The 15,522-nt window shown below is 39.5% G+C and overlaps 1 protein-coding gene across 7 annotated transcripts in view; it reads left to right on the top strand.

Moving 5' to 3' along the window:
* MITF (melanocyte inducing transcription factor) overlaps positions 1 to 15,522 on the top strand; it is a 219,790-nt gene that overhangs the window by 129,613 nt on the left and 74,655 nt on the right. For 5 of the 7 annotated variants that reach the window (XM_029917343.1, XM_029917341.1, XM_029917348.1 and 2 more), the window contains exon 2: positions 2,399 to 2,651. In XM_029917343.1, coding sequence (XP_029773203.1) covers positions 2,399 to 2,651 — 253 coding nt within the window. The remainder of the gene's footprint in view (positions 1 to 2,398; positions 2,652 to 15,522) is intronic. The other 2 variants (XM_029917344.1, XM_029917342.1) reach the window with 1 other exon arrangement.

Here is a 15,522-nt window from a genome sequence, read left to right as displayed (position 1 = left end):
CTTTTATTTCCTACTTTTATTTTATTCTTATATACATTTCTCACTTTGCTCTGTAGTTGTACATTAAAAAAAATAGTACATGATATATATATATTCATCTATCATAATTACATTTTTAACCTATTTTATTCTTAAATATTTTAAATGGCTATAGTACCCTCCAGCATTATTGAAGCATAATTGACAAAAATTGCATGCATTTGAGGTATATAATATGATGACTTGATATATGTATACGTTGTGAAATGATTACAGTCAAGCTCATTAACACATCCATCACTTAGTTGCTATTTATTTTCGATTTTTGCGGTGAGATACTGAAGATCTATTCCTGTTCCAAATTTCAAGTGTGCGGTACAGTATTATCAACTGTAGCCACCATGAGGAGCATTGGATCTCTAGAACTTGATCTTCTCCCTGAAAGTTTGTGCCTTTTCCTTAAAATTTAATGATTAAGTAATCATTCTCATATTCAGGGGAAATTTCAGGTGGTTCAGAATATTTTGCAGTTCATAAATAGCTTTGTGAATTCGGGTTTTCCACGTTTTAAATTGTGTTCTTAGGAAAATTGTCCACAAATGTAATTTCTGAGTCATATTGTATGAACAGTATTACCTCTTTTTGATAATATTGTTTTTCTTATGCTTTTCTCAATATGGCTTTCTTAAAGGATTGTAATGATATGTACCAACAATGGCTCAGACCAAAATGATCAGTACATTTTTTCTGGTAGTGAATATTTTTTTAATTGGGTCATACCTTGAAGACTTTTATTGCAGCTGGCTTTTCTAAGTTTGTTATATTGTGCAGTTTTTATTCCAATCACAAATCTAGTTCTTCACCATTTTTAGTGGCTGCATAGTATTACATTATATGAACCTATTATGATTTCTTGAACTAATTTCCTGTGGTGGGTGTAGTTTTCATTATGTAGCTTTCTGGAACCATGCAAGGGAGAAACACAGATGTCTGTTCATCTGTTAGCATGTGCAGAGTTTGAAGGTTCCTCTCTTTAAGGAGTTCATAAGGATAGCCAATGGCTTAAAGCCTTTATTTCGCTTTTTGTTGGAAGGTAAAGAAAATACTGGGGTTTTTATACTCAAGGAAGGAAGCTAAAACTACTCATATTTCATTTAAGAGGGACTTCCTCAGGAGTGGTATCTTCTCAAATATCACTTTTTCCCCTGTTTCCAGGAACTAAGGTTTTGTACTGTTTGTCCTAAGTGGAGAGTTTTGGTTTTTTTAGAACACTGTGTTGCAGGAAATAAACAATCAAAAAGGCTAGCTGGTAATGAAGGCAACGTCAAAGCCTTATTGAGGCAGTACTATACGGCACTCATTATACTAGGCAACTTATATGCATTATTTTATGTACTATTTTATTTAATCCTCACAAAATCCCTAAGAGGTTGGACCGTAAAATATGAGTGACGTGAGAGAAGTTTTAAAAACACCTCCGTCTTTGATAAATGAGTAAGTGTGTAAAAAACTATTATTACCCCTCCTTTCCGGATACGGTAACTCAGAGAGGGAGGAGGGTTAGTAACTTGTTGATGCTGAAGAGCTGGCAAGATAGGCAGTCACAGCCCCAATTTAGGAAAATTAGGAAGTCTTTCTTCCTAACGTAGGACTGGTGTTTAAGCTCTTTCTGTCATTTTGGGTAGAGCAAGCACCCAAACTGTTCGAAGCAGGCCGCATGGGGACCTCGCAGACGTACGTAGGAGAGAGCTTGCCAAGATGAATCAGAAGGAAAGACTGTACAAAGAAAACCAGATGGAGAATAGGGGTGTCACACCAGCTCGTCCTCTGTCCCCTTTCCCGAAGCCTGTGGTCGAGGCCGGTGCTAGCGTTTTGGGCCAGATGCTTCTTTCATTAACGGTTTTTACTTCCCCTATCCTCACAAAATTTCACCTTTTCTTGAAATTATCCCACGTTAGTAAACACCTTAGATATCTTCAAGGAATTTAGATAGCGCGTAGGAGTAGTTATTTGGTTAGATTCAGTTATGAAAAAGCAAATCAAGCAATTTATTTTTAAATGTGGAAATCTGGGTGCCATTAAGACGCACTGCCTCTTGGCACTTCATATGGCGGTGCTATATTTGGTGGTGATGAGTAGTATGTGGTATATAAAATGTTCAAAAAAAAATTAAGCTGCATGATAAAAATGCCTAGATGCAATCAAGCTGACTTACTTTAATTCAACTCCTAATGACTTCAATCCTGTCACCTCTTGATTTCCAATTATGTGGAGTACCCTTCTGCAACTTGATTATATTCGCACAGGATCATTTCACAGTTTGGTGCAATTTAGGATACCCCCCAAAATGCACACGAAAGGTCTCATTAGGAAACTAAATGTTGTGCCTTTTTTTTTTTCCTTTTTGGTTTTCCCACAGCAGTTCCGAGGAGCATCCTGGGGCCTCCAAGCCTCCGATAAGCTCCTCCAGTATGACATCACGCATCTTGCTACGCCAGCAACTCATGCGTGAGCAAATGCAGGAGCAGGAGCGCAGGGAGCAGCAGCAGAAGCTGCAGGCGGCCCAGTTCATGCAACAGAGAGTGCCAGTGAGCCAGACCCCAGCCATAAACGTCAGCGTGCCCACCACCACCCTTCCCTCTGCCACCCAGGTGCCGATGGAAGTCCTCAAGGTACGTGAGTGTTGCTCTCGTCGGTTGGGCCAAGCCCTCTTCTAGAGCAGCATTTCCATTTCCTGGGTGTTTTCTTTATCTGACTGTGGTTTTGGTCATATGGACCCATGTGCATCCTGTTTGTCAGTGCCAACTCTCCCAGGGCTACCTGGCTTTGCATGGTAAAGGAAGGACGGAAAGTAACCGGGGAGTTAGGAGCAGCCTCCCTACATGGGGGCAGAGTGCTGCTGTTCCAGGAGAAGCAGCAAGTGGGGACGGGTGTCTGGTGTAAAGATGTCTTTCCATTTCTCTTTGGCAACGTTTCAGAGCATACTGGTTACCTGGAATGAATCTCTGCTCATCACTTATGTATTTGTTTTTCTCCCTCCAAAACATTCCACGGCCATTCTTTCATTTTCTTCTTTATTTAGTAAGTAACCCTGGCTATAGAATCTGACTGTTTGAGAAAGTTTCTTCTGAGATAAAATTGTAGGAGAGCTTTCTTCACTTTAATAACCCAAATGCGTAATCCTGTAAGTGAAGTGTTGTGTTTGGGGGCCCTTTGATTTCTTGCTAGAGCAGAAACCCCAGGAGCTTGTTAGCATCATTCTATCAGGGACATATAGCTTCCTAATTACTGGGGGAAACTGTACCACATCTAAGAATAGAATCCCATCTCACACATGCGTTCCTCACATCACACTGGGACATCCTCCCTTTTTAAAGGTAAGCATTCCAACTCTTAAATATGACTGAGACAAGGAAGCTCAAAGGGAAGTGAGGGAACTTCCTCACTTAAAAGAAAATTTTTTTAACCCATTCACCTAATTGATTCATTGTAAAGAATCCCAAGTGTTACTGTTCATTAAGCGACGTGAACTTTACACGCTGGTGATTCATTGTTGGTCTTTGCATTCATTCGTGTGCTCAGGAAAAAAACATCTCCCACTATTTAAAGTTTACAACGAAAGTAAATAGAGGGGTGATGTGTTCTAACTGGAAGCAATCTATAATTCTTACCAGAAAGTACGAAAAGAGTCTTTAAAAACAAATTTAAAGTCAATTGTTTTTTTATTTGCAAAGACTCTTTAAAATGTAATGATGAGATAATGAAGCTCTTTCATGAAAAGAAACAACAACAGCAACAGAGATTTTGGGAGGGCAGAAGAGATCCAAACATTTTAGCCTGAAATATTATTCTGATGTGATTGAAGTTCTGGATGTTGCCACAAATAATTGATATTTTGTATCCTCCCTCCTGATAAAGGCAGGTTTTCATTTGGGAATAGATTATATATTAAATCTCTCTGTTTTGCTTGGGTGAAAATTGATAATCATTACGTTTTTATAAATTTAAGATTTATGTTGTCTGGTGTTTGCAGGAATCACATTTGTTTTGTCGGTGCCTTTTAAAGTTCTATGAATTAAATGATAATAAAATGTGTAGAAATATGTCTATTTTATTCACCGTAATATCTCAAATATGATATTTGAGAATATCATATTCTCAAATATGAAGGATAAATTTTAGAAGAGGTGATGTGGATTTGTGCTAGTACGTGATTTATGTCCAATTCAAAGGTAATGTTTCATATTTTATTAAAGCATATGAATTATAATCACTATTTCTATTAAGGCAGTTCTATGTGATGATGTGGAAATCACTCACGCAGGTGCATTAAAATACCATTTCTATATCATCTTAAAAGTGGACCTCATTCCTAAATGTTTTTATTCCTTAAAATGTTACTTTGGAATTGTTTAAAATGAAAGTCTGGACTAAATGGTTTGAAAAATATGCCCATTTTCCTTCATATGTTGCTGTGTCCTGATAACAGTGAGTTGAGCGACAACCTTCAATTTACTTATTACTAAAAAACGTCCAAAAGTAAAGCACACATAAATCATTAGACCCAGAAGTCCAAATCCAGCTACAAAGGAGCACTTGGTAAATTTATATTTCATGCTGAATATAGTTTGTCTTTATTTAACTTGTGCGTTTTCATACGTCAGTATATAAAGTAGTAAAGTGTGTCATGTAAATAAAAAGAAAATTGTCATAGCAACGCAGACTGGTTTGATAGCTATTTAGACAAATGGCAGTACCCTTCGATAAAGTACCAAATCAAAACACGTAATTTCCTATAAAATGGCATTCTGAGAAATTCAAATAATATTTTGGAGGAGAGTAGCATGTAAGGGATGGCTTCAGATCCTTAAGAACTTGGTCCTTAAAAATAGTTACATTTCAGAACTTTTATATATGAAAATATTATTATGAAATGTTTACTATAGAAAGGTAAGTGAGAGAACTGTGGTCTTTTTTTCTTTTCCCTTACGGTTTTTAAATCAGAAGCATACTTTGGTAAAGTTAAATGGTCAGTAGTAAAAAGTCAGTTGCTTAATCCTGGGTCATTTTTCTTTGAATACACATTTTCAAGGAATGAGTTACAGTATAGTAATTGAGTGCATTATGATACAGTTTATGTTGAACAAATATTTTTTCAGACAGTAGCCTGAGTCAGTACTTCATTTAATTTTTAAAGATTTAAGTTGCTAAAGCAGAACATACCTGCTTCTCAGTTAGGTGGTGGTTGCAGTCAGAAGTACTAGCATGTGCTAGAGAACGCTAGTTAAATCCCCCCGTCTCCCACTGCTTTTCAAGAACTTGATAGAAGATCACACATGCAAACTCGTTACCAACATTTTACTATCAGTGGGTTGAATGCTTTGGAAAAGCTAACTTCGTGTTTTCAGGTTCATCCCTTTCTTTGGCAGAGTTAGGCTTAGAAAATGGAGCTTTTATAAAGCATGTTTAAAAATTGTTGACAGCTTCCTGTAAATTTAGGTCCAGTCTTTGGAATTTGGATTAGAGGCTGGAAATTTGCATTACTACTTATTCCTCACATTTTCACCATTCAGTATGTAAATCCACAAAGCTTTGCAGGATTAGCTTCTGGTTTCTTTATTTAATTACTTTATGGCTTTATTCTTTTTACTGATTTTCTTACTGGGTGATATGGACCGATTAGTCTTATGGCTGTATATTTAAGTATTAGATGTATCTATCATCTGGATTTCTTAAGAACAGCCCGACTCATTTGTAATTTAGGGATGCCTCTTTGTCATTGACCAATACCTAGAGTATGTAATGCTTTATTTATAGTAGTGAACACATCTCATGTTTCAAATGATGAATTAAGCAAGGGAAGCATTTCTTCTACAGGTGGATTTTGTTGACCCATGGGAGGTCATGCAGACCTGATCTAGCTTTGATCTAGCTCCTTTCAAACAAAAGCAGCGGAACCAGGGATGGGCCCTTTGGACACATGTCCAGTCTCATAACTGAAGAAACATCACTGTGCCAAGCGCTGTGTTACCGTCCACACATGTACCAGGCCTGTGTAGTTATCTCTAATGCTGGCTGATTATAGGAGCAACTGGTCGCTTTGCTCTTGGACTGTCAAGTTCATCAGAGTTTCTTCCTTCATTCCCTTCCACAGCATGGGCTCTGGTAGCTCAAGGCTTGAAACCATGAGTTTGTAGTTTGAAGACATTTCTCCATGCAGAATTTTGTAGAGAATTGCCAACCCTTTGCCTTCCTTCCTCCATCCCTTCCATCCTTTTGCCTTAGAATTTAAAAATTTAAAGGCAAAGTGTTCTCTCTGGACTGGATGGTGTATACATTGAAATGTTCTGTTCTACTAGGGAGAGAGGCTATATGAATTTACAAGAAAAACAAGGTCTTTTTGTAACTTTAGGATATTTTAAGTAGTTGGCAAGACTATATATTTTTATTTTTTTCCTTTTTTTTTTTTAATCTCATATAATCCAAGAAGTTGGCCAGATTGCTGCAAAATTTGAAATGGCGCTTGTGTTCCTGAAATGCACAATTTGCCAGGGCCTGCTGCGTTGCAAACTGAGTTTACTCTGGCTTTATTGGCTTGTGTAATAATGTGGCATCCCGTTTAGATACTCTAGCAAGTCAGAATGGAGATCCTGCTTCCTTGTCACTTATCTCTATACCCAATATTCCGTGAGATTTCACTAGTGAGGGGAAGGGCAGATGACTGAATTACTGGCTTTTGCCCATAATCTTTGAAAAATACCTGGTGTAGCATTTTCCAGGTGTTGCTTCTTTGGGTTTTAACACACAAACATGAAAAAGGGTGTGTGGAACTCCTGTGGGCTGGTGGGTTACATATTAGCAGAAGGGACTATTTTCACACTCCACTGTGCATTTAAAACATTTTCATTTTTATTTTTTAAATATTTATTTTTGAGAGAGAGGGAGAGAGTGAGAGAGAGAGAGAGAGAGAGAGAGAGAGAGGGAGGGAGAGAGAGAGAGAGAGAGAGAGAGAGAGAGAGAGAGAGAGAGAGCGAGAGAGAGAGCAAGAGCAAGAGCAAGCTAGGGTGGGGCAGAGAGAGGGAGACACAGAATCTGAAGCAGGTTCCAGGCTCCCAGCTGTCAGTAGAGAGCCTTATGTGGGGCTCGAACTCATGAACCGTGAGATCATCACCTGAGCTGAACTTGCATGCTTAACCAGCTGAGCCAGCCGGGTGCCCCTCCACTATGCATTTAGACACTGTTCCTGATTCCTTATCAGCATCATGGTGGCCACAGGAAGCAGGAACAGGTTCAGTATGCCTCAGACAGATGGCCTTAATCCCCTTAGTTAGGGAGTCTGTTGCTAGAGGCGCTGACCCCAGAAGAAAGGACGTCTGAGACTTTCTAATACCATAGTCTGTGGGCCACCACATATTTATTCTTGTTCATCTGTGGTCCATCATATATTTTTGTCGCTTGACAGTGTGACATACACATTCCATGAGCCTTAGTTTCAGAACTATTTATAAACGTTGGTGTCCTTTCATTTCTGGATCAAACTCTGTGTCTGGAAGGCCACATCCTTCTTTGGGGGGGTGAGCGGGGGACAAACAGATTCCAGATTCAAAGAGCTTTTCATCCTCCCGGAGACCTCATTTCCCTGTAGGGTCTTTGAGTCTCCTGGTTGTATCACTTTGATGTGTTCAGTGTCACACATTAGGTAATTTTTTTTCTTTAAAACTCATTTTTATTGATTTTTAACAAATTACAGAAAATGCCTGTTAACATGGAATCAACTTTAACAGCGGAGAAGAAAAATCCAACAGGAAACTTGCCCTCCTTCTCTCTCCTCTCTCTCCCCTCCTCCCTCTCCCTTCTTCCCTCCCTGAGTTCCCCGGAAGGAGCTGCTATTAGCCCTTTAGGGTGCAGGTTTCCTAACCTTGCTGGTTTCCAGTCCTACAGTTCCCTTCGGTGGGAGCAAGGTCTGAAGAAATACATTAGGCAGTTCTGATCAGACAGACATAAACCCCATCTTTGTCTGTGTTCATATTTACATATAGAACAAAAGAAATAGAGTTTCTACTTCTGGCTTCTTTCTACTTTTGAGGGTATTGCTTCAAACTACTCTTCCTTCAGCAGAGTGGGGACTTCTTACTCTGCGTATTGAAAGCAGTTGGATCATTTTGGGGTTGCAAATGTGTGCTAGCTTCCATGGGCACTGATTGACAGACCAGTTGCTTTCCTGCCCCCCGCCGCCCCACCCCACCCCATGCTGCCTTCCGAACCCTTGTGGGTAAGGATTTGGTCATCCCAGGCCTGGCGCAGGAAGGTGCTCCATACGCTGGTCTTACATTGGTAAACTTAACACAGGCTAAAGTGGTGTGAGAATCTCTTTAAATGTACATCGATTAATTTTAGATGGTGTTTTCTGTCTGCACTGCTTTCAGTGACTAGTAACTAGTAATGAAATGCTGGCTAAAGAGAGCCACTTCTTAGATTTTGAGGCCGGGTCGGCTAAAATGGGCAGACCCAGGGGGAGCAACTATTTCAAACAAAATATTCAATCTTGACACAGCTAAGCCTATGAATTAATTCCACTTTTCTGAAAACATTGAAACATCAGCTCTAATCACCTGGTAACGTTAGCACTAAATGTAAATAATTTCTCCGTCTGAGACCACAAGGCCATTTTTATGTGGCCAAGGAGTGCTCTAGAATCTGGGTGATTTAATTTCCTTAGGTGGTAGATAGGCCAGGTGTGCTCAGTGGACCTCTGAACCATGCAGATTGGGAGGGACACGTTCTCTTTAGGCACAAGGATCTTTACCATCTTGTCACTGGGCTACTTTGCAACCACCAACATCATCTTGGGTGTTTACGTGAGGGGACGGTGGCTCAGCTCCTTTGCGTTGTGCTGTGAAGACAAGCCATGCAGGTAGATGTGTCGCCGTTCATTGTCACAGTTCTCACCACGCAGTCCTAGTGGAGGTCAGGGTAACATCGTACAGAGAGTATTAAGGTCTGGGGCCTGGGAGTAAGCACTGAAAATTGGAGTGGATCTTTTTTTGTTTGGCTCTGATGGATAATTTCTTCTTAATGTGAGGGGATCTGTAGAGGGTGCATCTCAACCAGGGTGATATTAACCCACCACCCCCACCCCAGGGGGGCCGGAGATTGGTCCTTGGAGGGCGGAAAGTTGTAGATGTTAGAGTGGTTTCGGCCTCTGAAGGGCCTTAGTATATAAACAGTTTAGGTGCCTGTTAAAATTTCATGGGTGTGGTGTTAAGAAGAGGCAGTTGGGGAAAAAATGTCTACAAAGGCTCCTTCAGGGGAGTGATGGTGGAAAAAAGCTTGAGAAGCACTCCTGTAGAGTACTTAGCCCTTTGCCCAACTCCTCTTTTTGTTTAGAGAACACTTCTTGACTCCTACATTCCAGCCAGGCTGTGTCTACCAAGGTGTTGGGATAGTAGTCAGTAGTCATGGTTTGGCATGTCCTGCCCTGGGCACTTAGTATTAGCATCCCCAGGTCACAGATGTGGGAGCTGAGGCAAAGGGTAAGCAACTCATCTAAAGTCGAGGGAGCAAGTAGTACAGGTAGGATTTGAACCCACTCAGTTGGACTCCATAGCCCAGATTTCTTAGCCATCCATGGTAGTACCTACCTTAGAGTAAATGGTCTGAGAAACTTCAGTAGGAAGAAGTAGCAGTGTTACTCTCTCAAGAGACATGGTAGCCTAGGGCCTGCAACAAATGTTTATTGTAGAGCTTCAGGCCATAGCTTAAACTTTTAGTAAGAATTACTGGTGTTAGGGATGCCTGGTTGGCTCAGTCAGCAGAGGATGTAGCTCTTGATCTTTGGTTTGTGAGTTCGAGCCTCACATTGTAGAATTCACTTAATAAGTAAAGAAATGAAAATAAAAACATAAGTAAATGAGAATTACTGGTGTAAATGTGGTATTGCCTAAAGCAACTTGGAGGAGGAAAGACAGTGACTGTACAAACCGGGATTATTGGCTGTGTGGAGTCATAGGCTTAATGCTTCCTATTCTTTATCTGATCTATTCCTCTAGCAACACTATCGGATAGGTAGGATATGCATCATCTTCCAGATGAGGAAACTGAGGCAGAGAGAGACTTGTCACTATTGCCACAGACTCCACACCCTACCCTGTCTACTTAGAACCACATTCCTTGCTGCCTCTGTGTTTTCCACAGAGCTCAAGGACATTCACTAAACATTTCTAAAGAATCACTGAAAACAGAATATGTTAGAGGCAAGTGGGAAGGCAAAGAGAAACTATAGAGCAGTTTTATCGGAAGGCTACATGATCTTAAGCATTTAGAATTATTTAAGGGTCCGTCTATATTGAATAATTAGAGGGGGTCCCTTCGTCTCCATGATGGGCCAGATGAAAGATCTAGATGTGTTGTTCCTGTGTTAGAAGAACTGCCTGGCCACACTGACCACACTGGTAATTTATGGTTTAGTTACAGTATCATTACTGAACAAAAAACACTACAGTGAAAGTTGCTATGACAACATCCAAAAATCATATCTCAGGATCACTTGTGTTCTAAAGATCCTATCGGCTCTGGCTATCACAATTCATATCCTTTATGGTCCTGTATATTTTCATAATGCATTTGTTTGGCACGAAATTGTTTTTGAAATACTCATTTTGATGGACTCACATACATCTTTACTTCTTTTAACAGAAATTTTCTCCTGAAATGATGGGTGCATTTGTAGTTTTCCTTCCCCGCCCCATCCCCTGCAGTAGTAAAGCTTTTGCTGTATTTTAGCCCTTAAAACTGGAGCTTCGGTTCTGATTGTTTTTCTGTTTGCTTTTAAGTGAATAATGTCGGCTGTAGTAAGTCTTATATTATTATACAGAAAGGTCAGAGGTCTTCTTCACAAATGTTTCCTACTTAGTCCCAAGAATGAAAGGAAGAACTTAGATTTGAAACACCACCTTCTATAAATACGTCCTTGAACAACAGAGATTGTGGACATGTGTAAGCACAATCTAATTTCACCATTGCCCTACTAAAACGAGTGGGCGGGATCTGTATTTAAAAAGATGTAAATCAGCACAGTGGCTGTGCGCAAGGTTGTGGCTGCAATCAGGGCTAGAAAACTAGCTCTTGTCCTGAATATGTCACTCTTTATTGACTTCTTTGAATATCAGCCCAAACTTTAAGAAAAACTTAACTCCTGACACTATACTGGTCTTTCAGGCCTTGTTTACAGCGTAAGATGTTTTTGCGTATCAGTTTATAACTTTGTACAAGTGAGATGAATCACAGTTGGACCATTGGAGGTGGTGGTGGTGTCAGAGACTTTATTTTATAGTTTCTAGTAGGAGAGTGTGTGCATTCATTCTTAATGTGATTAATGTGAGCGTCTCCAGTGCATTTTATTTAGGGGTCTTGCCAGAGTCCTCTTCACTCACAACTTTCTGAGTGGCACGTCTTCTGCCAGGTGAGTTGACCAGACTTACATACAGTATGTAATTCTGGTGGCCTTTCCTGCCAGAAAGATAGCAAGGTGTAAGGGTCCTGAAACTTAAAAATGAAGAGAAGGAATTGAATCACCCTGTTGTGAACAATGTTCAAAAGTAGCTAAGAGGCCCAACATGAAAAGCAAAATTCAGGTTTCTGCCCCCTTACCACCAGGCATAAGCTTGTCATAATCTCCCCTGTTGGCCCTGAGTTTTGTATAATTAAAATTTAGGAGCTAGAAATTTTGTTGAGACTTAATTAGAAGCGACAAACCAGAGACATTCCTGCTGGTTAGGAAGGGCTTAAGAAATTCTTATTGGCTAAATTACAAATATGTAACATTTTTTCTGAGCACTGCATGGTAGTCCTGACTGCCTAAAGGTGACAGGATTAGCTCTGTTTTTCTAGTGAAGTAGTAAAAATTAGATTAATAAGTACCAGGCAAAGAACCTTTTCTTTTTTTTCGAAAGAAATCTTACCTTGAGTATTTCTGGCTGTGGAGATCGGTGCCTTAATTAGCCACATGTTCTTTTTACCTCCTGGGAAATAAGTATGGGATAAAATTGGGGATCAAGACGGAGACGCACATTGACTTAGCACACGCCGCTAAGTAATTCATCAAGGAATGTTGGTAATTAGTCCTGCCTCTTTCAACTCTTGGCTTATTTCATAAAACCAGTTGATTTAAAATAATGCCTGCTGATTTATTACCAACACGTTTCAAGACTGAGACTTGGCTCTTAAACAAAAGCAATATTGTGCAGCGATGGAAATGCGCCCTCTTGTTTTTGTGTTTTTACAAATTCTGAAGGGCCATTTATAGGCCCCTATTAACTTTGTTGTGTTATTTTTTTTTTTACCTCATTCAGCATTTTACTGGGTTTTCTTTTGTCTCTTGGGGAAGAGAAAGGGGGAGCAAATTAGAAAAAAAATAAAAGTCCAGGCTCTTGGAGGTTTTGGATGTGAGGTGCTTGTCAAAGTGTATTGGCTCAGTGTGGTTTGATGGAATTTAATTTGAATCCTTCATCTGGTAAGACAGGCTGTAGTAATGGCCTTTGCTCCTCCTGCGTTGTTAAATGTTTGGTGATATTTATGACAGGCAGGTTCATCTTAAAATATTGAATTTATGAGAAGTCCAGACCTTATGACTTCAGCCTCATAGTCTTGGTATCCACACAGTGCAGTAAATTATTATTCGGATGCTAAATTTCCATTCATGCAGCGGTGTGCTTCTTTATGCTTTGGGATGTGAGCACAATCAACTTCCCTGTTGAAAAACCAGAATTACCTTGGTTCTGGTACATATACTGGGTACTTTGGGCAAGTTTACTCTTTTCTCTGGGCCTCAGTGTTCTCATCTGTGAAATGGAGGTCACAGTGCCTGCTCTGGAGTTTTAATGAGGATTTTAAATGAGATCGTTCATCTAAAGCAATGCTGCCCAATAGAGAATATGGAAAGTTAAGTTTTCTGGTAGTCATATTAAAAGCAGTGAGAAGAAACAGGGAAAAATCAATTTAATAATATATTTTATTTTACTCACTTTATCCCAAGTATTATCATTTCAACATGCACCAGTATAAAAATGATTAGCAAGATATTGTCATTCTTTTTACTTTTCATCATAAGTCTTCCTTTGTATTGGTCTTTCATACCACGTCTTCAAAATCGAGTGTGTATTTTACATCTGCAAGTATATCTCAGTTTGACACTAAATTTTCTTCAGAATTACTCGATCTGTGTTAGCTTTTCTGTGGTTTACAGTTGAAAAAATAGATTCATATACTCAAGTTGCCTCAAACAGGTTTAAAAGATTTCTAGTAACTAAATTGCATATATCTCTTTAAATTTAGATTTAAATGAAGTAAGAATAAAAAATTCATTTCCTCAGTCACATTGGCCACATTTCCAGCACTATCGGTAGCCATGAGTGGCCTATGGCCTCAGTGTTAGCACAGACTTAAGGCATTTAGCACACTGCTGGGTAGATGGAAAGTGCTCAGTGAGTGATTCTGCCTGCTTGTTGTTGATAATGAATGATAGAATGATTCCTCGTTACTGTTCTTATAACCCAAGTGTACTGATTAATATCATCTCCCTGTCAAAATCTTTCTATGCCGCCATTACACCTGCCCAGTGCACTTGGTTCCCCGCTGCCTCCCTCCTCACCAAAGAGAACATAAAAAAATTTGTACTTATTTTCCTTCTCACAACCCTTTGGAGCCCAGGTTAGCTGGCATGCCTCATGTATGGTTGATATTTCCTGTCAAAAACAGCCTCTCACAGGAGGCACAGTGAAGGCCACCCCTTCGTAACGTGGCAGTGGGTCCTGACTCTGTCACAGCCTTCCATTCAGGCCTGAGTGCGGTAACAGCTCTTGACTTGTGAGGCACACGGCTCATTCATACTCTCAACCCAGTTTCTTTTCAGAGCTCCACCTGTCACATGTACCTAGTGCCGTCCGGCAGGTTCAAGATGTCTCAAACCCTGGGAATATACAAGCAATTTTGTCAGTGTTCTCGATGCAAAAAGAGACATGGAAGGCAAAGGAGATTCGTTAATCCTAGGATTGATTAATGTACTGTTCATTCATTGTTGGCTAAGTTAACATGTGGGTTGTTGAAAACTTTTTCTTTTTGGTGGAGTTTTATATATGATTATTATTATTTTTTGGTCCGTGCTCATGTTGCTAAGGCAATTTTTTTCTCCATTAATTTGCAGCATATTTTTAGGCATTTTCAACACAGCTGATAATTCAGTGAAACCATTTTTCTTCCTTTTCGCGTTCTTTGGGCACTCAAGTTTTCTGTGTTGATACCAGTTTTGGCCATCTTTTAAGCCAGAAATAATGCACCAAAAATGATAATTTATTTTTTATTAGGTATCTTGTTATTCCTAATGCAAACAATGAGTTGATTATATTGGAATTAAACTGTGTCTGAGAGATTTAATTTGTTCTTTGTGTAATACTTTAAAAGTCTACAGAGTAGCATTCTTGTTTAATTACAAGTATCAAGAAAGTCAAGAAAGCAAAAATATTAACTATGCTGTGACTTCCAGAAAGAAAAGTCAGGTTGTTAGATTTTATGATTTCCTTAGCTTGGAGTTACATATTTTCTCAATGTTTAGTACTTCTTTTATTGTCATCTTAATGTTAAGTTAATAAACATAGAGGCCATTATAAAGTTGATTTCAATTTTCCTAATAGCTTTTCAGGTTTATATTAAATCATATACCTAAAGAATTTTTTGACTCATTAGTTGGCATAATCTTGATAGAATTTATAATTCAGTTTAAAGAGTATGGGTCATTTTGCCCATTTTTATTGACACTTAGGACCACCAATATCTCATAAACAGTAAGGGAAAACCAGAACATTCTAGAAGGACAGTTGATCTTGATGTAAACGTTTTATTCAGTTTGACATGAAGCTAATGTGTGTAGGGCTTAACCCTACATGGTGTTTCTGGGAGAATATTCTGTAATTCAGTGGCTCTCAAAGTGAGGTCGGGGGGCCTAAAGCACTTACATTATCTTGGAGCTCTTTTAGAAACACACATTCCTTGAGTCAATCCCAAACGTGTTGAGCAGGAGTCCTGGGGGCAGGGCCATTGATCTCTATTTTAGCCAGCCCTCTGGAAGATTCTAATGCATGCTCATGTTTGAAAATCTGTGCTGTGGAAGTCTGGAAGTTAATTTGTAGGAAACCTAAGGAAAATTGGGAAATGCTAGTACAAATAGAGCCAGGCAGGTTTCTTTCCTGTAGGGCCTCTTAGACGCACGGTAAGCATGTGAAGAGCCATGGCACGTCTCCAGCCGCAGGGCAGTAAGCAGGTCAGCACTTACTTGAGAAGAAAGAGGAAGAAGACAAGCAAAGTTGATGCTACTTTCAGGTAAAATTGACCATTAGAGGTGGCAGGACGTCCAACGGCTCTTTAGAGTCTCCTGGACGTGGGTACATCCCATTACTTGTGCAAAGTTGATGAGAAGAGATGAATCCTGTAAAACCGTGGGCAGATGAGGAATAAGAAACTCTAAAATCTCACAGTAATTCCTGCTTTAGA

This window comes from Suricata suricatta, chromosome 12, assembly GCF_006229205.1.
Source record: "Suricata suricatta isolate VVHF042 chromosome 12, meerkat_22Aug2017_6uvM2_HiC, whole genome shotgun sequence".
Classification (NCBI taxonomy): domain Eukaryota; kingdom Metazoa; phylum Chordata; class Mammalia; order Carnivora; family Herpestidae; genus Suricata; species Suricata suricatta.
The sequence above is the reverse complement of the archived record's forward strand: the minus strand, read 5'-3'. Positions and strand labels throughout refer to the sequence as shown.